The sequence below is a fragment of the Doryrhamphus excisus genome, linkage group LG3, assembly GCF_037039965.1.
Source record: "Doryrhamphus excisus strain RoL-2023G ecotype Guam linkage group LG3, RoL_Dexc_Guam_v1.1, whole genome shotgun sequence".
In the NCBI taxonomy this organism is placed as follows: Eukaryota; Metazoa; Chordata; class Actinopteri; order Syngnathiformes; family Syngnathidae; genus Doryrhamphus; species Doryrhamphus excisus.
The window spans coordinates 20,419,096-20,441,312 of NC_136359.1; the positions used below are offsets into that span (position 1 = coordinate 20,419,096).

The 22,217-nt window shown below is 40.0% G+C and overlaps 2 protein-coding genes across 3 annotated transcripts; one reads left to right on the forward strand and one right to left on the reverse strand.

The window, feature by feature from the left end:
- Positions 1 to 246: 246 nt before the first annotated feature.
- On the forward strand, positions 247 to 3,649 carry LOC131128577 (progonadoliberin-1-like). The gene is made up of 4 exons (XM_078789323.1): positions 247 to 391; positions 477 to 616; positions 705 to 803; positions 2,886 to 3,649. The coding sequence occupies exons 1-4, from the start codon at positions 286 to 288 to the stop codon at positions 2,979 to 2,981; spliced, it is 441 nt and encodes a 146-aa protein (XP_078645449.1). The 5' UTR covers positions 247 to 285; the 3' UTR covers positions 2,982 to 3,649.
- An 8,504-nt stretch (positions 3,650 to 12,153) lies between these two features.
- npy8br (neuropeptide Y receptor Y8b) lies at positions 12,154 to 20,718 on the reverse strand. 2 transcript variants are annotated; one of them, XM_058070623.2, is made up of 3 exons: positions 20,568 to 20,718; positions 20,201 to 20,324; positions 12,154 to 14,886 (listed from the first exon to the last, which is right to left on the reverse strand). In XM_058070623.2, exon 3 carries the CDS (start codon positions 14,764 to 14,766, stop codon positions 13,663 to 13,665), a length of 1,104 nt encoding a protein of 367 aa, XP_057926606.1. In that variant the 5' UTR covers positions 14,767 to 14,886; positions 20,201 to 20,324; positions 20,568 to 20,718; the 3' UTR covers positions 12,154 to 13,662. The 2 variants fall into 2 exon arrangements, with proteins under 2 accessions (XP_057926606.1, XP_078645982.1); XM_078789856.1 differs by lacking the exon at positions 20,568 to 20,718 and having other exon boundaries at positions 20,201 to 20,548.
- Positions 20,719 to 22,217: the final 1,499 nt, after the last annotated feature.

The following is a 22,217-nucleotide window of genomic DNA, read 5'->3' on the forward strand; positions in this document are numbered from 1 at the left end:
TATGCTTAGGACTGGGGGTATATGCTTCTCCTTGTCAACCATTATTGCACTTGACTGTGGAAATATATTTCCATTAACTGACTGTTATGAATAAACTCCTTTGAAGAAGAGAGGCATGTTTCTTGTTTTGGAGTTTAAAAATTACTGGGAAATAATAGCAAATTGTTAATACTGTATGATTTAACCATACAAAAACCTTTGTGATTAAGACCACACTAATCGTTTTGTGTTCTGAAGGTCACTGGTAATATTGCTTAATCCCACTTTGTGAACCCCTGCAGTGAAATGATGGGCTATTACAGGCAAGCAAGCTGCATATATACTTCGGAAAATACTCTTGGTTCACCAAGAAAGGCAGACGGTTCAGAAAGCAGCAGTCCTACAAAAAAAGGTAAGAGACTTCTACATTTGAGTGTGTAATCATTTGTTGGATCCGTATTGTGCCTTTACATGCTAAATGTATGTTAATTTGGAAGGAGTTGCGATGAAACCCTGGGTTCTGTGGTTGCTGCTTTTGGAGGCAATAATGCAACAGAGCCACAGTCAACATTGGTCTTATGGACTGAACCCTGGAGGAAAGAGAGGACTCAATGAGTATTTGAACCAACAGGTCAATGTAAGCATCTATTCTCATCGCTCTACTTTTTCTTATGTTTTAATATTTTCACAAGCATATCTCATCCATATGTTTGTTTCTTCTAAAGGTGGCTGATGGCTTCCTGCAACTGGGCAAGCCTTGTAGTGTTTTGGCGTGTGGAATGTTATCCACCTTAGCCAAAATGTGCAGGCTGAAAGGATTTCATGTAAGTAATTTATTGTATTCATAGATATTGTACACTATGTAACAGTGACGTTCATGGCTGGTTAGGCACTCATTGCTTTTGGGTTTTTGTTATGTTCTTACAGGTTGCTAATTAAGAGGATAAAAAATAGAGGAGAATAGTTCACTTTGGTTAGAAAAATAGTGTTAGATTTCAATAGATTTAGCGTTTATCGATCCATTTTCTATACCGCTTATATTCACTCGGGTCACAGGGGCATGCTGGAGCCTATCCCAGCTGTCTTCGTGCGAGAGGCGGGGTACACCCTAGACTGGTCGCCAGCCAATCACAGGGCACATATAGACAAATTACCATTCACACTCACATGAACAATATCTATGGGGGTGAGGGGAACATGCAAACACAGAGATGGAACCTGAGTCTTCTTGCTGTGTGGCCTGCACGCTAGAGGTCTACACGGCTGTGCTTTTCCTTGGCCGCTCCGCCCCACAGCCGTGGTGAGATTTGAGCGGCCAGCCGTCAGCCGCAAAAATTAAATTACCTCTTTTCAGATCAAGATAGTATAAATTGTGTGAAAAAGATGATATAAGGAAGGATTATGGACAATATAGGTGAACAAATGAGGCTATCAATATTTTTTTATATTAGTTTTCCATAGCCGTGGCCACGTTCTTGAGATTTCTTCAGCCCGCCCCGTTAGCCGAGGAGTCCGGCCAGCCGTGGGGCCAGTCGCTCCGTGTAGACCTCTACTGCACGCTAACCACTCAACCACAGTGCAGCCCTTCTTAGATTCATTTATTCAAATTTTTCCTGAAAAAATGGTTCGTACCCTTTCGTCTTTCATACACCTCTATATGAAGTACATGCAGCCTTTCTTTCTCCAGGAAAAGTTCTGATACTTTGTTGTAAAAGTCAGATTAACTCCTGGAAGTCACACTTAAAGACATTAGACATAGTCTGTCTTGGTGTATAGTAAATATTTCTGACAAACAGAAACTGTCATGATCCAACTCTGTGTGCACTCAGACTGCTGATAAGTTGCGCTCACACTAGGTTAGGTTTCTTCCTCTGCAAATTCAGTGTTTTATACTTAAGAAAATGTTAAAACACATATTAATATTTATTATACGTTATTAGTTGTTGTGTTTTTCATTATGATGATATCGCCTTGACAGCACGTCACTGGTGTAAAGAAACTATCTAATTATCTGGGCATGATTCAAGCAAACATTGTATTATTTTCTTTTTAGGGCAATGTGGCTGACAGGGAAAGTGAACACAGGACTTTTTAAATAATATAATTTGCCTGCTCATTAAACATTGTTTTTGGCCATGCATTTGAATTTTGTGTGTGTGTTTTTTTTATTTATTTAGAATGAAGATCAGGGGTCTCAAACTCAAGTAACGTGGGGGCCAAAAACATGAACGGTTCTTCTCTTAATGTTGATCATATCTGGGTGTGCCAGCATGCCTTGCGGCACTTACGTAAAAATGTACATGTTTAGCATTAGCATTATTGTATGTTATTCCGTTTAGCAGTATAGGAGCTGTATTTATTTCATTTTTGTGTTTGCACCATGATTCATTGCACTGTGTGACAAGCTCACCGCGGGCTCAGTGGAGGCAATTGAATTTCCTGTCACCACCTCTTGTGTGCCTCAAGTTTGCCACAATAAATAAATATAAAATGCCCAAGATGTGCACTAAACTTTGATGTCATGATGTGATATTATTTATTTTTCAAATGTAACGTAAATATATGTGTTGCTGAGAAATGGAGAAATGTACTTTCCTTCTGCTGCGTCATTCCTACCTTTGGAGATATTGAACCTCCCATTCCATTTATCTTCCCTGATTCTTCTGAGCCTCGCTTTCATTCATCTCGACTGATTTCCTTCCTTAATCTCTCCATCGCTTCACTCACCTTGCAATTTATCATCATTCTAATCCCGTCTACCTTTCCTTTCTGCTTTGTTTTTTGGACAATCTTCCAGCTGTTACTGTCTTTCCCAGCCTTGTCATAAATCTTTCATGCATTTTTAAACATTTCCTCCTCAGTTTGATTTCATGCTTTATGAATCTCTTTATCTTTTGTATCTTTAGTTGATGGCAAATTGGGCCCGTTCCCATCCATCTTCATCTACCTCGACCCACCCACTCTTCCTCATTGTGCTCCATGCATGCTCTCAAGATAAATGAGCAAGAGGTAAAGCCTATATTCAATCATTCAGTCCAGCTCCCTTTTAGAAAGCATTCATCTTTGCATCTTCTGTCGTACTCCCTGCATTCCCCTCAACACTTTTAAAAATCCAATTATGGATGTGAAATGCCCTAATTCACCCCCTTGACCCTAGTGAGGACAATGCACTCATTCGTTTGTATCCCAGTCGCTGCTCTTCAGTATTTCCATTCTATAGAAATGCATCTCTCTGCTTCTGCTTTCTAGTTGAACTAAAAATATGCATTCCTAAGATTAAACATTGCGATATACAGTAAATTAAAGCGCATGGATAGTCATTATTTTGTAACTAACCACCAGATGGGGGTAGAAAACCACCTGAATAATTCCTCAGTTCAGTTTTTTGTCTTTTTGAATCATACTGTTATCAATGTGCAGTTTCTCCAGTTTACATGTAATATTTACAATCAGCACTGATTAGCCTTACGTCATTGTGTCCGTTTATATGTGCATGCATGGGGGTCATTTATTATACTATGATACCTGCCCCTATCTCACTTGAATTATAGTAGTGCTTGTACACACATTAATAACGACGCGTGTATGGAACCAATCTCTGACATTTGACAGCCATACAGCCTGTAATATCCTGACAATGTGCTTATGGATCTCTTTGTTATTGCTGTTAATAAACCAACACACCAGAAAGCTACAGCACTTTCACTGAAGATGCATCTGACAATACAATGATGTTGCTTTTAAATGGATTTCATTTGGCACATTTGCACACTAATATAATATTGTAACACAGTAATACAATACTGTAACAATAAATAAAAAGACCTCAATCAATGGAAGTACCGCTACTTGAAATTCTTCAAGTGGATACACAGCAGAGCAACACACGCAGTACTTGGGTGATGTGTGAATATCTCGGACAAGGACTTTTGCATGTTTTAAAACTGCAGTCTAATCAGAAAAATACCAGTTTTCGAGAGGCCCTGCTGTGCTTCCGCAGCTGCAAGGTCACCAGATTATTTCTAATTAGTGTCACAGAGACCAATTGAAGTCAGAATGAGCATATGAAGGTCAACAGCAAGTCATGTTTGTAGCACATACTTTAATAATTGCACTAAACATTTGACAGGGTTCCTACACAAGTATGCAAAAATATTTCACAAGATTTTTACATTTCCAGATATGTAAACTCAAATATGGAAAAATATGCATATTGCTTACTTACCACTGCTCTGTTTTCTAAAAGCTATTTTTTCCAAGGCGCTTGCTAGGGCACAAAGATGTTTGTGGGAGAGCACATATCCCAGAAAACATTGATTAATCTGAAGCTTGGACCTAAACTGACTTTTTAAGATTATTTTTATTATTGGTCATGAATGACTAAGGAAATTAAAATATATTCACATTTGAGACGCTAAAATATGAGGATATTTAATTTTTTTAATCAAAAAAGGTTATCGAAATACCAAAATAGCTGATGATTAATTGGAAAATCGATTAATCATTGATTCATTGTTGCAGCTCTAAACTTATTTTCCGAATCTGGGAAAAGTATAGAATTTTGAAATGTCAAAAGCCTGATTTGAAAACTGCCTTTTCACCTCAAATGATATTGTATTACAAGTATATACAGTGTATACATATGACATTATGTATTATGCTGCAAATAAATATAATAAATAAAAATCAATAACAAGGCTGCATGGCGGCCGAGTGGTTATGTATAGGCCTCACTGCTAGGAGACCCAAGTTTGTAATTTCCCTTTTTATACAGAGCCAAATCCACTTGCTTACAGTTTTGTATTTCATGTCATTTAACTCCATGCTTGTCATTGAAATAGTATGGCATGTGCCGCCATTTTCTTTTCAATGGCCAATAGCACAAATGATTGCCAAGAAACAGATGGATATGACCAGAAAAAAACTGAGCAATTGTGTTATCTGCTGGTTAGTTAAGATTCTATTTCAATGTGAAATTTCACAATGAATTATGTATGATTTGTATTGTTAATATTGCTGTTAAAAGAGAATTTGTATTTTTGAAAAAAAAAAAAAAAACATTACGAAAGAATACTGCTTCCCTCAGGTCAGCTGTTTAATGGTGGCAGTGGGTTCCAGGTGTGAGGTGGAGAGTAGTGTGCATAATGTCATTGTCTAATTTGGTCCATAATTGGTCATGCTGCAAATCTATAAGCTTTTAATTTTTTGTCCAAAGAAATATGCACCGTGATTTCATGTTTTTAAACCTTACGTATTTAACAACTGAACAGAAGGTGCTGTGTTATTTTGCTGGCATGCTTTTATTTTGAAGGCTTAAGTTTAGAGGATAAATTTGAGTGTTGCCAGTGACCGTAAGGCTGCAGTTGCATGAGGTTGTGAATAAAAATCTTGCATTGTGGAATATGTCTTACTGTCTGACTGAAACTGCACATGGTTTCATTTTGCGTAGTGAAGGTGGTGCATGCGTGCGGGACATTAAAAAAAATATACGTATATTCATGTTGCTTTCCTGGGCACCTTGTGGGCATGTTGTAAGAATAAAGTTATGTGATTGTGTTACCCATATAGACTGGCAGCCCATTATTGTCATGTGTTAACTTACAACAAGCCAACGTGAGGGAACTGGAGAGCTTTCTTCAACCTGAGCTTTGGGTTGGGGAGATTTCCACAGCTGTGGAATTGGTCCTGAATTGTTCCAGTCACAAATGGACCACATCCTGGTGAGCTGAGTGACTTCAGACCGGTAAACCTGATGTTGCGGGTAATGAAGAACTGGAGTGGTTCTCTGCAGTTTGCATGCTGAGAGATAGTGGGAGGTGAGGATTACATTTTTGGACTTCTCCAGCTCCTTTAACACCATCTAGCCTCAGCTCCTCAGAGACAAACTGACATGGATAAGAGTAGGATCACAGACTACCTGACTGGGCAGACCTCAGTCCATGCAGTTGGAGAACTTTGCTTTGTTTACCCTGTCCACGTCTGACTTTCAGTACAATTCTGAGCTCAGCCATATACAGCATGGACGACATGGCCAACGTGGGATGTATCTGGAATGGACCAGAGGATGAGTACAGAAGACTGATGAAGAACCTGACGGTGTGGAAGTGGTTCACACCTACAAATACTTGGGAGTGCATCTGGATGATAAAGTGGACTGGAGTGCCGATATAGCGTTCTTCAACATATGCAAGAAGCTGACAACCGGCATCGAATCAATGCACAGCATCATCTGCTGACCGAGAGATGTGGCAGATTACTATTGTCCTGCTCCACTGAGAGACCTTATTACCTTATTGGGAATTATTATGCCTTTTATTTTGTGATAAAGTTAATTCTCTTGGAGATTCATAATTTTTTTCAAGTTATTAATAATTTATTTCAATTTATTGTTTTTGGCTGCTTTTGCAAATAAAGATTGCACAAAACAGATCTTGGCTGTTTACAAACGTCCCTTTTTTTCAACACTCCTGGATCTCGCTAAGACATGCAAACACTGAAGCACAACTTTGCCTGGGACCAGTAACTTGCTTAGGTCTTTGCTGGTTGCTTAGCAACTGGTTGTCATGGCGTAGTCTGGCAAATTACATGCAAGCAAATGGCAAATTGTCGCTTTTAGTCTTCAGATTTTAAAGCGTTGCGATAATGTCCTCACATAATGGATTTACAAGTGAGCTGAAGAGGTGCTCTTAGCCAGATTATCACTTTCCTCTTTTCTCAGTCTTTTACGTATGTCAAGATAAGCTAACGGGCAATAGCTCATGTACTATATCGATTCCTGTCATACAACAAGCATATTTCATCAAAAGCGAACTGCTCTTTTAACAATTCTTATGCATCAGCATACATGAACAGAGGATGCAGCCATTAATGAAGTGCATTTTTTTGCCTTTTCTGTCTAGTGTGGTGTTGAAGTAAGAATGCATTTTTATGCCCTCCTTAAGATGTACTTACAAGTGTTCATGAGCAAGATTTAAAAAGTCCCAAGATGCAAGATGCATCTCTGCAAGTAGCAAGTGTGAGTCAAGAGGTCTGTTACCCCTCAGTAGGGGATGCGTGCCAAAAGCAAAGTTAACTATAATGAAGTGTCTACCAGGAATTAATTATCAGAGTCACACGGTTTTCTTTTAAGTACGTGAGCTGACTGAGCTGGCTTCAAATACTTCAGTTTAATTGTTGATTAAAATGCCCTCCGTAGCTTATTGCTCTGAATAAGTCATAGGAACACCAGTGTGTTTTCTGCATCATAAATATCCATGCACAGTTTTTTTTTTTCATGTGTGCTATTTGCTAAAATGTGTCATTGTCATATTTCATGTCTGGTCTTTCATACTCCACTCCATATGTTGCAGGAGCGATACACTAGGTATGATTATGGTGCATTTTATGCATTTTAATGATGGCATTTTGAATGCAAACAGATCCTGAGGCCCAATGTTATGCCATTCATCCATGACCTTCACCTCATCGTTCAGCATGAAAACGCACGGCCCCGTGCTGCAACTGTCTGTGCACCATTCCTGAAAGCTGGAAACATCCCAGTCCCAACTGAATTTTTAAGCAAGCCAACACTTTTAGAATATAATAAGACTCTGAATTGATTCTATTTAATAACATTGTAATACTGAAGCCATCCACTGATAAATAAAATACTTCTTACCATTAATGCAGCTTCCGGTGCTGTGCTGCATGGTTTTTGCATGGTGTTTCTTTCTTTTTGCGATCTTCTCAATCAAAAGCATTGGCTCTGCAGAATTAGCTTGTTCACTACTGGATTAATTATAGGAAGTGTACTTTTTGGCCAGGCTACCACATTATCCAGTAATTATCGAGTTTTGGAGACTATTGGAAGGACAGCTGGCATTGGCTGTAGCCACCCGCATTGTGCTAGAAAATAGACGGTTGGATTAAAATGCATACAAATTATGATTTCTGCACTGTTTTATTTTTAAATGCGAAAGAAATCAATATTATTGTGTTAAAAAGTGTCTGAGAGCCAGATGCAGTCATCAAAAGAGCCTTGTCTGGTTCCTGAGTCAAACCAGACCATCTTCCAAAAGCCTCGCTGTCCAAGCAGATGCACTCACATCTGCCTGCAACCCGACTTTCAGAGTCCAGATGCTTGCTGAACCTTCTTGGGCGCCCTGAAACCTTCTTCAATCCTCAATCGGGATGACAAAGTCATCCTTTGTCCCTGTCAACACTGAATCAGTCTTCATAGCAATTGCTCTAATTCAAAGTGCTTTCCAGAAAAGAAGGGTATAACCAAGGGTTTTATGAAGTGGTCTATGTGACCATATTAGTCCAGTTCTCAGGTCTCTGCACTGGCTTCTTGTCACTCAGAGAATAGACTTTAAAACAGCTCTTTTCATGGTCTTGCGCCAAAGTATAGACAAAGTAAAGACATGTTAGACCCACATAAACCATCTCGCGCTCTGACAAGCTCAGGGAGTGGTCTCCTGTGGATGCCCAGAGTTAAGACTAAATACAGTGAGGCTCGGTTTCAGTTTTATACTGACAAAATCTGAAACGGTCGGACATTCCTCAACTTTGTTCAATGTTGAAACCCAATCTGAAAACACTTCTATTCAACTCTATGACAACTGAAAGCATTTTATATGCACTTTTACATTTGATGTAATATGGAATGATTTATGGAATTTTATGTAATAGTGGCCGAGAGGTTAGCATGTAGGCCACACAGTCAGGAGATCAGGAAGATTTGGTAATGGTAATGGTTTTATTTCATTTGAACATGCATCAGATTACAATTGAATGCATCACATAATCAGTTCACAGTTCCACATGTCCAAAAGGAGTAGGAAGAAGCAAAGCTTATTAAATCCTACCCCTCCATCTGGTACTTACAATCAGTAACTGTTACATTTGTTCACTTCCTGCTTTCCTAACATAGTTGTTTTTTTCTTTACGTAATTTGGGATTGAATCTCCGTTGGGCATTTACGTGAGGAGTTTGCATGTTCTCCCTGTGCGTGCGTGGGTTTTCTCCGGATACTCCGGTTTCCTCCCACATTCCAAAAACATGCTAGGTTAATTGGTGACTCCAAATTGTCCATAGGTATGAATGTGAGTGTGAATGGTTGTTTGTCCATATGTGCCCTGTGATTGGCTGGCCACCAGTCCAGGGTCTACCCCGCCTCTTGTCCGAAGACAGCTGGGATAGGCTCCAGCATACTTGCAACCCCAGTGAGGACAAGCGGTATAGAAAATGCATGGATGGATTCATAACTTGTGTATGAATTATGCTCTATGAATACACTTACCTTGCCTTGGCTGACAAAGATGGGTTGGCAACATTAGCAGGTCCTGGTGTATAAATGAATGTTTGTACAGATTGTTGGGGGAAGAAGGCAAACAAAAATAAAGTTGTCCTCTCATCTTGTGTTAAAACTGAAGAAAATGAAATTTCCTAAACAGCTCCAGAAAGTACCCTGCCAACTTAGCAGCTCAAGTTGTTCCTGTGATCTGATTGCTTTCAAGAGACTCTCTCAAAATGAAAATGCTAATCTTTCCGCAATAACTCAAAATAGGAGTGTCAGATCCGGTGAACTCATTAATTCTCATGTTTTTCATTCCACCATATGCCCAGAAGGCCCCATCTTCTCTTTGCAGTGAGTAGTGTAGGAAGACAGCATTGTTATAAATGTGTTGCTAGACGAAGTCTGCCTTTGGACTCTTCATTCTTCCTCAGCGACCAGTAGAGGTCAGAAAAGGTCATCTTAAGGCATCTTAAAGGCATAAATAACATCACTTCTTAGTTGGTACACTTTTATTTTGTCTGTCAGGTGTCTGAAATCTGAATGTCATGCATTATTGTTGATTTCAGGAGTCACATGACACAAATTGAAGTCTCAGGAAGTTTTTTGCAGCTCGTTTGCTGATTGGTGCACCCCCCAGTGGTTTACAATAATCAACAATTACGACCAAATACAATGCAATACTGAATTTAGTAACTGTTACTTTTTTCGTCTTTCTAGTTGGGCTTTTCCCTTCAGGGCTCGCCACAGCAAATCAATCGTCTTCTGCATCTGTCTCTCTCACACCAACCACCCTCATGTTGTCCTTCACTACATCCATCCTCTTTGGTCTTGTTCTACGCCTCCTACCTGGTAGCTCTAAACGCAGCATCCTTCTACCAATATATTCACTATCTCTCCTCTGGACATGTTCGAACCATCTCAGTCTGGCCTCTCTGGCTTTATCTCCAAGACCTCTAACATGTAATGTCCCTCTGATGTACTCCTTCCTGATCCTATCCATCCTGGTCACTCCCAATGAGAATCTCTGCTACCTCCACTTCTGCTTCTGGAGAAGCTGTTATTTTTTTATTGTTACCCCATCCACAACACAGGTGCATTTTACTGTATTGATGGCCTTTTGAATTCACAGGGATGTTACAGCATGATAATATACAGTGCATCCGGAAAGTATTCACAGCGCTTCACTTTTTCTACATTTTGTCATGTTACAGCCTCATTCCAAATTGTATTAAATTAATCTCTTACCTCAAAATTCTACACAAAATACTCCATTATGACAATGTGAACACGTTTTTTTTTTACTTTTTTTGAATTTATTAAAAATAGAAACCAAAAAAATCACATTTACATAAGTATTCACAGCCTTTGCCATGAAGCTCAAAATTGAGCTCAGGTGCATCTTTTTTCCACTGATCATCCTTGAGATCTTTCTACAGCTTAATTGGAGTCCACCTGCAGTAAATTCAGTTGATTGGACATGATTTGGAAATATAATAACTGTCTATATAAGGTCCCACAGTTGACTGTGCATGTCAGAGCACAAACACCAAGCATGAAGTCAAAAGAACTGTCTGTAGACCTGCGAGACAGGATTGTCTTGAGGCACAAATCTGGGGAAGGATACAGAAAAATTTCTGCTGCTTTGAAGGTCCCAATGAGCACAGTGGCCTCCATTATTCGTAAATGGAAGACGTTTGGAACCACCAGGACTCTTCCTAGAGCTGGCCGGCCTTCTAAACTGAGCGATCGGGGAAGAAGAGCCTTAGTCAGGGAGGTGACCAAGGCCCCGATGGTCACTCTGTCAGAGCTCCAGCGTTCCTCTGTGGAGAGAGGAACAGTGGCCAGACGAAAGCCATAAGACCAGAGAATTTTGTTTCTCATGGTCTGAGAGTCATTCAGGTGCTTTTTGGCAAATTCCAGACGGGCTGCCATGTTCCTTTTACTCAGGAGTGGCTTTCGTCTGGCCACTCTACCATACAGGCCTGAATGGTGGATTGCTGCAGAGATGGTTGTCCTTCTGGAAGGCTCTCCTCTCTCCACAGAGGAACGCTGGAGCTCTGACAGAGTGACCATCGGGGCCTTGGTCACCTCCCTGACTAAGGCCCTTCTTCCCTGATCGCTCAGTTTAGAAGGCCGGCCAGCTCTAGGAAGAGTCCTGGTGGTTCCAAACGTCTTCCATTTACGAATAATGGAGGCCACTGTGCTCATTGGGACCTTCAAAGCAGCAGAAATTTTTCTGTATCCTTCCCCAGATTTGTGCCTCAAGACAATCCTGTCTCGCAGGTCTACAGACAGTTCTTTTGACTTCATGCTTGGTGTTTGTGCTCTGACATGCACAGTCAGCTGTGGGACCTTATATAGACAGTTATTATATTTCCAAATCATGTCCAATCAATTTACTGCAGGTGGACTCCAATTAAGCTGTAGAAAGATCTCAAGGATGATCAGTGGAAAAAAGATGCACCTGAGCTCAATTTTGAGCTTCATGGCAAAGGCTGTGAATATTTATGTAAATGTGATTTTTTTGTTTTCTATTTTTAATACATTCAAAACATGTCAAAAAAACTTTTTTCACATTGTCATAATGGAGTGTTTTGTGTAGAATTTTGAGGTAAGAGATTAATTTAATTCAGTTTGGAATGAGGCTGTGACATGACAAAATGTAGAAAAAGTGAAGCGCTGTGAATACTTTCCGGATGCACTGTACGTATGTGCAAGGATCTGTATACAATTCCTGGAACCAGAAAACATAGTATTTGCATGGCCGGCATACTCAACCGTCATGCCACCCATTAAGTATGTTTGGGATGCTCTGGATCAGTTTATTGGGTATTTAAGGAAGATGTCACAGCAGGTACTGACTGGTTTTCGGGCCCCTCTGACACCCCCCCCCCTCGATGTAGTTAAACTGCACATTTTGGATTGGCCTTTTATTGTGGCCAATCATAAATCAGAACAACGTGGAAGTCAACCAGCATCATGGAATGATAGCCTTGGATAAATGACCCTAATAATCCAAACCGAGCATTACCTATGTAAAAGTCACTCTTCATTTAGATCTCATTGAATTGTGCAGGTGTACCTGATGAAGTGACGAGTCATCATGTGCTGAAATGTGTTCCATCAGCTTGAATATTTAGCACAATTCCCACCGAGCTCTGAGCTGAGTGTTGTTTTTTCCTCCCCACACTATTTAACATTTCAGGCACCAGATGCAACATTGATTTATTCATCATCTGAATGTGTGATCTGAGACTGAATAATGTGCAAAAAGACTGCCTTTGACCTCGTGTGTGTGTATGTGTGTGTGTGTGTTCTTTTTAAAATATCACAGAGCTGACATACACAATATCCGTTGCCTCAGAGTTGATCTTGGGCAAGGTGCAAAATGTTCAATGTATTATTTTGTCTTTAATGGAAAAGCAATTATCAGATAAAGCTGTGATAGATGGTGTGAAAAAGTGTGAAATAGTCACCAAAACTGTAACTATAACTTAATATATCACCAAATATTCAGGCTATGCTACACAGTGCTCTTTATTGCCGACCACACAATAAACTGTCACGTTTTACAGTCCATACATTTATATTATAAGCTTATATACAGCAAAGAACCATCATTTGTCCTGAGCTGCTCATTTCACTTCTATGGCACAATTCATCAGCAAATCTACACCATCCAACCTTGCACAAAAGATTCACAGACCCCAGTGGGCAATATGGAATGCCTTTTTTTTGTGAGGTTTATTACATTGTTTGTGTGTTTGGGTAATCAGAATCACATTAAGATAATGTCATTAAACGCCTGAAGCCACAGTGAAAGCACTATTATGTTCTATCCTTCAACTGTGTAATAGGCCACTCAGTCAATAATCATTAACACGTCACGGGTCACACTCGGTTTTACAGTCATCAATACTTTTAGCATTTGCAATGCCCCCCCCTGCCCCCCGCCCACCTTGTCCTTTACACGCTGTTTGTTGCTTTTCCAATGCTCATAAGTCAGGTTTGCGAAGCGAGCTGCAGCTATTCAAACACAATGACATCTGTATGTAAGGATACTTACTGCATGACGTGTATCCTCGTTTCTAAATGGCAATAATACATATTTTATGGTTCCACAGTACTGTACAGGGTGCAGTTTGCACAAAGTTTTTATGTTAGGTGTCATCGTACTTTAATAGGTCAAGTCTCTCCGAACTTTGTCCCATCATTTTGTCATCCACTTCCTTTTAGTTGTGAACCGCGATGATTGGAGGGCACCGGTCATGCTGGTGGAGTGTCTTTAAGTCCACGTGGGTAGTTCTTGACGGGTTTTTTGTAAATGTCAACCTCACTTTGCCATTGAACAAAACAAAAGCTGCACAGACAAACAGAGCTGGAGATGGCCCCAGTAGTTTTTCGCTTTAAGTATTGATGCTGTTGGAACCGTTGCTCAAGACCGAGCCCTTGGTAACCTCCGTGCTGACGGTGGAGAGCGGTACGCTCTCGTACCGCTCTGTGACCCCCCAGCAGCGGCAGTGCAGCAGCGTGGACTTGAGCTGCTTCTGGAAGTTGTTGTTGAGGAACCCGTAGATGATGGGGTTGATACAGGTGGATGCCATGGCGATAAGGTGGCAGAAGGAGAAGATGATATCATGGCCGCAGGATGGGATGGCCTCGTGGTTCCAGTCAAAGACAGCGTTGAAGATGTTGAGAGGGAGCCAGGAAAGGGCGAATGCCACCACTATGGAGGTTAACAAGACGTTGATCCTCGTGGAGCCTTTGTTGTTCTTCTGCGTGGTGTTCCTACTGCGTTCCACTATGTCCTTCCTCCTCCTCAGCCGCAGGTAGATGTGCACGTAGCACAGCATGATGAGGCAAAGCGGGAGGAAATACTGGAAGATGAGCAGCGATGTGGTGTAAGCCCGGCGTGCGTTCACAGATGGCCACCGTTCCATACAAACAAGTTGCTCATTGACTGGGAAGGGGGCGCTAAGGTTCTGGAAAGGCAATGTAAGGATGCTGTACTTGAGGAAAGGCACCGAGATTAGGCAGGCTGTGATCCAGGTAAGCGCCACCGCCAAGTAGGACTGCCTCACCATCGGCTTCCATCCAGTGGGGTGGACGATGAGCTGGTAGCGCTCCATGGCGATGAGGATGAGGGAGAAAATGGACACCGTGATCGATATACATTGGATGAACGGCGTCAGCTTGCACAGCGTCTCTCCCATGATCCAGCGGTCCATCAGCGTGTAGATGATCGTAACCGGCAAACACACGATACACATAAGAATATCGGAAAAGGACAAGTTGGCGATAAGGATATTGGTGACATTGCGCATCTCCTTGTGCCTAGCGATGACAAACACCAAACATGAGTTCCCGACAAGACCCACGGCGAGAACGGCACTGTACGCCACAATGAGGAAAGTGGTTCCGCTCAGTGAGAGTGAACAGTCCTCTGTGAAATCCCACGGAATCTCTTTCCACAAGGCTTGGTTGTAGTTGCTGTTGGGCTGCTGCTCCATTATCTTTGCTTTAATATTAATTTGCTATTAATATACTTTTTGCATGTATTTCATGAATAATGGCGGCATTCTCTAGAGCGTCCCATTATCTTTATCTTCTGTGCAGCAGCAGTTCATTTTCTGTATTGGGGAAAGAAAAAAAAAGAAAAGCTCTACTCATGAAAAAGGAATATCATCTTGGGATATTAAAAGGCTGGATCATCACTCTGTGGAGAAAAGTCTAGCCCTTAGTATGAATAACCACCGCAGACACTCAATAGACTCTCTCCCACTGAGAGGCATCGTGTTTGAATAGGCAAGTTCTCATTTGTGTGCTGCCATTCAGCAGCTGTCTCTGTCCTCATCACTATCCTGGCCGCGACATATCATCAATGAACTGTGCACATCAAGACTTTGTAGCGTCACTAAAATAGCATGTGATTTTCCACACTAATGACAGAGATAATGACTGCTCTGAAAACAATCATCCTGTCTCACGCCTTCAGTCTTCTTGAGTTGGAGAATGTTGTTCAGAAAGAAATATGCATCCTACGTGGCCACCATCCATATCACCGATGGGTTTTTTTTGTTTGTTTTCATTATCATTTTAATAATGTTGCTTGAAATGAATTTGTTTTGATCAAATCTATGACTTGATTGTTAAAATCTTGTAACTATCCCGTGATTTACTTGCTGCATCCTTATGTACATAGATAGTCTTTTGTGATGTTTGTCACACTTTCAAATCAAATCAACTTTATTTGTATAGCACTTTTCCTGCAAAGACATGCTACACAAAGTGCTTTACTGAATTAAATCAATTACCACATTTAAAAGGAAAAAACAAAGAAACAAAAGAAAGAGCATAAAATAGGACTAAAAAGATAAAAACAAAACACTGGAGTTAAAAGCTGAAGACTAAGAGCAAAAAAAAGGACTAAAAAGATAAAAACATAACACTGGAGTTAAAAGCTGAAGACTAAGAGCATAAAATAGGACTAAAAAGGTAAAAACAAAACACTGGAGTTAAAAGCTGAAGACTAAGAGCATAAAATAGGACTAAAAAGATAAAAACAAAACACTGGAGTTAAAAGCTGAAGACTAAGAGCATAAAATAGGACTAAAAAGATAAAAACATAACACTTGAGTTAAAAGCTGAAGACTAAGAGCATAAAATAGGACTAAAAAGATAAAAACAAAACACTGGAGTTAAATGCTGAAGACTAAGAGCATAAAATAGGACTAAGAAGATAAAAACAGTTTAAAAAAAGTTTAAAAATATTAGTTAAAAGCCTGATTAAAAAGGTGTGTCTTTAATCTTTTTTTTTAAACTTTAATTTGTCAATCATCAACATCAAACTCATTTCAATCCAGCATTAGCCAATGACAACACAAAATGCTATTTTTAAATGAAACTTTTTATTATTTATTTTATTATTTTATTATTATATTTATTTTATTTATAGTTTTATATTATTCAATTTACCATAACAAGTCTTCCAGGTCCTGAAGCTGCAAAACAGCTGCACTACCACCACCATATTTTATTCTTGGTATAATGTTATTATTTGGGTATTTTGCCAAAGGTCTTGGGGATCAGATAAAATGTTTTCTGGCAAAATTGAGATGAGTTTTTTTTGTTCAGTAGTGGTTTTCATCTCGGTACTATGACATGCAGGCTGTTTTCGCCGCCCAGTGGCTTTTTTTTGTAGTGGAGTCATGAACACTGACCTTAACTGAGGCAAGTGAGCCTGGAGTTTTTTTTTTTTTTTACCTCTTACATGAGTCGCTCTTGGGGTCATCTTAGTTGCAGGCCCCTCCTGGGAAGGATGACCACTGTTCCATGTTTTCACCATTTGTGGATAATGCCGCTTGGTGTGGTTCGCTGGAGTCGCAAAGCTTTAGAAATGGCTTTATATGCTTTCCAGGACTAATAGAGCTCAATAAATCTTTATTAAATTGTTTTAATGAGGGGTAAATCCCTTTTTCACACAGAGCCGTGTAAGCTGGGTATTTTTTCCCCTCCCTTGATAATAAAAACTTTCATTTAAAAACAATGTTGTCATTGACTAATATTGAAATGTGTTAATGATCCGAGACATTGAAGTGTGACAAACATGCAAAAAGAAAAAAACACTTTTACACACCGCTGTATTCCTATGCAGACAGTATCAGATGAACTCTGAACAACAGAATTGCACAGCAGCCATTTTGCCATGTAATGATGTAAATAAAGCCAGGCCTAATCATGTTAATTAGGGCTCTGCACACAAGAACAGGACCTTCTTTAATGTCATTAACATCCATGTTTGCCGACTATTTCAAGTCCAAATGGCTACACAAAGAAAGGTACATTGTAAAAAGAAAAGCAAACCCCGGATCAGTGTGTGTGTGTGTGTGTGTGTGTGTGTACTACTAGTATTTATTCCAGCATTGATTAACTGCCATGTTTAGCTCACAGCTCAGTTCCGCAAAAAAAAAAAAGCTTTGCAACAGCTATGCTAACAGAAGGAAATCTACCTGATATAATAGATTTATTACCTTTATTTAAACAGTCCTTAACGCTGATAGCTGTTGGCAGGTGGGACACAAATGACTCACTGCTATCTCTGTAATGTCCTTATTACGGTGCTGTGTTGTCGCTGGTGATTAAACAAAGCTGGGGTAATGATAAAGTATCAACTTGTACCTTCAGAGAGCCTAAATAACAATGTTTAGACCTTTGGAATGTCTACTGAACCTTGATTATTGTAATGAAAGACAAACATATGATACCGATTATGTCTATATATTTAGATTTTGAGTTATTTGAGTGACAAATTAGTCTTGTGGGTATTTAAACTAATCCAATATCTATAACCTATAGATATATATGAATTATTTAGATTCAACAAGCGCTTAGAAATACTGTTTGACTTATTCATCTAGCTGGAGGAAGAAAAAAAAACTACATGTGCAACTTGTGCATATTTGGACAGTATAGGTGCATATAAATGATCCAACCCCCCCACTGAAAATTACATTCATTTGCCTTACTTTGACGGCCAATTTGTAAAAAGTGGTTTATTTGTTCCAAACATGTTCAATAGGTTGTGGGGATACTTGCGCAATTATTGTTTATTGTTATTTGTGACAGTGCACATTAATGAACAGTCTGATAATTCTGTTGTTTTATGAATGAGCCAGATTCTAGTACAGTGTTTTCCACAGGACAGAGAGAGGGTGTGATTGTCTCATTTGCATAATTGCCATGATGCATGTTGATGCATGTGCATTTCATTTTTATGTTTGATATTTTTAGGTAGGGACTGCACGGCAACCGAGTGGTTAGCGCGCAGGCCACACAGCTAGGAGATTAATTATTAATTAATTAATTTCTAGGGATGCTGTCGGAGACAAAAAGTGAGCATGAAAAGCAAGGCAAATATTTTCATTCATTCATTTTCTACTGCTTGTCCTCATGGGGGTGCTGGAGCCTATCCCAGCTCTCTTTGTGCGAGAGGCGGGGTACACCCTGGACTGGTCGGCAGCCAATCACAAGGCACATATAGACAAACAACCATTCACACTCACATTCATACCTATGGACAATTTGGAGTCGCCAATTAACCTAGCATGTTTTTGGAATGTGGGAGGAAACCGGAGTACCCGGAGAAAACCCACGCATGCACGGGGAGAACATGCAAACTCCACACAGAGATGGCCGAGGGTGGAATCGAACTCCCAGCTGTGAGGCCTGCGCTCTAACCATCCGACCACCGTGCATCTCGGCAAATATTTTAAGAAATACAAATTAACTTTGTTTTGTTTCTTTTTTTGTGGTTTTAAGTTGCAAAATTTGACGTTCATATTTTTTTTTATACAGAGGCATCTGAATATTTGCTAAAAATAGCGACAAAGTCACTAAGTTGAGCATGCCCCTGCGACCCTAGTGAGGATAAGCGGCATAGAAGATGGATGGAATTGAGGAATATTTAATTCGGTGTATTAGTCCAAAAATATGCATATTTGATCAAATAGTGTATATTTACAAGCATAAAAATAATTACATAAAACAAACTATAAATACAAGCCATTAAGAAGATGATCAAAATTGTGAGTGTAGTAGTCTACATTGGTCACTAGGTGTCAGTAACTGTTCGGTGAGACAAGCACCAGACTTGATCGCTGGAACAACATGCTTTATTATTATGTCATAATTAGATCAAAATAATAATGGTATTCATACTAATAACATGGACTATTTTTGTTGCAATAGCCCAAGAGAAGCTAAAATGTAACTCTGCCCCCCCCCCCACATCATTTCCTGTCCGCCAATTAGATCAATTTGATTTTTTAAAAATTATTCATAAACAGGTTTTCTGTGTCTGTCTCGGGTACGGAACCAATCAACCGCAATAAACGAGGGATTCATGTAATGCATTTATAATCAAAGGCAAACAGGTAGTGCCAAATATATCTGTGGCAGTCCAGATTTATCTGTGGCGAGCCACCACAAAATGATTTAGGAAACACTGGCTTGGATATGGTTTATTTTTTCAAACATGCTCAACAAGTTACAACAAGAAACATCACATCTTCATATATGAAGATTATATATTAAATATATACATATAAGTTATGTATAACGTGCAATTCCACATGTTTGAATGAGTAGAAAGAAACAGCTGATTTAATCCTACCCCTTCTCCATGTCTCAGTGAATACTGATACTAATACTTGTTCACTCAAAACTACTCTGCGTGGGGTTGAATATTCAAATTATCCATCCATTTTCTATGCCGCTTATCCTCACTAGGGTATGCTGGAGCCTAGTATAATATTATTCATTCATTCATTTTCTACCGCTTTTTCCTCACAAGGATCGCGGGGGTGCTGGAGCCTATCCCACCCCGGACTGGTCACCAGCCAATCACAGGGCACATATAGACAAACAACCATTCACACTCACATTCATACTTATGGACAATTTGGAGTGGCCAATTAACCTAGCATGTTTTTTGGAATGTGGGAGGAAACCGGAGTACCTGGAGAAAACCCACACATACATGGGGAGAACATGCAAACTCCACACAGAGATAGCCGAGGGTGGAATTGAACCCTGGTCTCTTAGCTGTGAGGTCTAACCACTTGACCACCGTACAGCCCTAGTATAATATTAGTATATTGCAAGTTAATGTTGCATGTTGCATGTTAAGTGAACATATATTTTTATTATTTCGCCTTTAGTTATGGGATGTGACACGTGACTTTTGGAGGCGTAAGTTAAAAATGACTACTTTTAAAGATGAAGACGTCAGTCATGACACAGAAAAAAAAACAAGCACCAGCCTGTGCTTGCTCATGCACAAATTGGGAGACAGCCGTGTCGGAAGAGAAGCATGACGGGATGAAAAGTGTGATAGTGTCAATCTTGGTGTGCAAGTGAGAAGGCGTGCATCCATGTCTGTCCTACCTTCCATCCTTGCCCGGAGACTGTATGGAACTCAGCAGGGTTGTTGTTTTTTTCTTTTTGTTTTTTTTTTTAGCGTGGAGACTTCTCTGCAGCCTCCTCAAATGTGGCGTTAATGTCTCTCCTCCTGCACGGGCAGATATTCAATTTTAACACCCACTTAGGCGCGAAACTTTGCTTTATTTAAGAGAGAAGTAAGAAAAAACATAATCTACTTCAAAAAAACTTTAACAATAAATACGTCATTTTCAATAATAGCAGCAAATACGCATGTAATTGCGAACCTGTAAGGCAGAACAAGTTGATAAAAGAAGCCAAAAATGTCCCTACTTCGATAAGAGTTCTGAATGAAAGCGCCGTAGTTTCTTACCGAGACTTGGAGCAGCTTTGCACCAGGTGAGCGACAGGGACTTTATGGCGTCGGAGAGAGAGAAGACAACCGGGGCACTGATAGCAGCAGCACGGATACTCCTTAAAGCGTCCTTGCTCCTCGCACTCAGACGAAGATGTGATTGGGAACACGTTACATAATCAATTCCTCTGTGGCACTCACACACACACACACATGCACGCACGCGCAGCCACGCGCCCACACACACACAGGTGGTGCCAGTGGGGAAGTGAAATGATTTGTGCACTCTCTCCATGATGGTCTGCACTTGTTCCCTTCATTCTTTGCTTAGATGAAATGCATGTTTTATTATTACATTTCCTTTACTTTATATACATTGACTATTCATTTCATGCTTAAAAGAGTGAATTTTTATTATTAGTATAACAGCATGCATCTTTGTTGTGGTTAATTCTGCAGCCTAACAACAAATTGAATTCATGGATGCTGCAGGGGCGGACTTACCATTAGGCAAACACAGGCAATTACCTCGGGCCCAGAAATTTCCAGGGGCCCCCCAAATGTCTCATAAAAACTGATTATTTAATTTTTTGTTTGATTTAAAGTACAGCATAATTCCTGAGTGGAGTAGAGAAAGTGTGAGGAAAGTACAGACTTTTTTTTTTAAATCAAAACTAGCAAAGACATCATTCATTTTTATTGTACAAACGGACACATGACAACAATGGATGTCAGTGTCAGCCCCGCAAGTACTTCTCAGGACTCATTTCTTCATATTCACCCTTGGTAGTACTACTCACAAGTTATTAAATTATTAGTTTAAACACACACACACATATACAGTATATATATATGCATATACAGTATGGGCTGTCAATCGATCAAAATGCTCGGTTTCACATGATGTTGCAAAACTATTCCTTTGTGATGTCACAGAGAAGCGGGCTTCCTCATGGGCGTGGATGTAGCTCTGTTACTCTGTTTGTGAAACAAACTCAGGCAAGTTATTCTATTTGGTGATTCCCAGCAACAGAAAAGAAATTTCATTTGTCAACATCATTTCCCGCGGGACTGTTTTTGTGAACATGAACGTGAAATATCCGCCAAACTGGTGCTACAGCAAGAAGCAGCGTGCTCTCGTCCACACGGCGCCCTCATGTCCGTCTTCTGAGCTCCACAGTGCCTAGGACAAAGTGTGTCCGACAATGAGTGCTCCTCCTCGGGCAGGCGAGGTGTGGCTTTTCTTGAGCTCCACCACACCAGCAGTGCTATGTTACCACTCTGGGTTCATACACGGTAAGTCAGTGGTCCTCACCAGTAGGTCATGAGGTGCCAGTAGCTCCTAAACACTTTTCAATTAGCTCTCCAAAGACTTTATTCATTTATGGTAATGGTAATGGTAATGGTAATGGTAATGGTAATGGTGATGGTGATGGTGATGGTAATGGTAATGGTAATGGTAATGGTAATGGCAATGGTAATGGTAATGGTAATGGTAATGGTAAAGGTTTTATTTCATTTGAACATGCATCAGATTACAATTGAATGCATCACATAATCAGTTCACAGTTCCACATGTCCAAAAGGAGTAGGAAGAAGCAAAGCTTATTAAATTCTACCCCTCCATCTGGTACTTTTACAATCAGTAACTGTTGCATTTGTTCACTT

What these genes read in the sequence shown, in the direction of transcription:
- LOC131128577 (XM_078789323.1), top strand. Translation starts at nt 286, where the DNA reads ATGATGGGCTATTACAGGCAAGCAAGCTGCATATATACTTCGGAAAAT. An exon ending in CAGCAGTCCTACAAAAAAAG is followed by an intron (nt 392 to 476) that starts GTAAGAGACTTC and finishes TTAATTTGGAAG; the next exon opens with GAGTTGCGATGAAACCCTGG. An exon ending in ATTTGAACCAACAGGTCAAT is followed by an intron (nt 617 to 704) that starts GTAAGCATCTAT and finishes TTTCTTCTAAAG; the next exon opens with GTGGCTGATGGCTTCCTGCA.
- npy8br (XM_058070623.2), bottom strand. Translation starts at nt 14,766, where the DNA reads ATGGAGCAGCAGCCCAACAGCAACTACAACCAAGCCTTGTGGAAAGAG.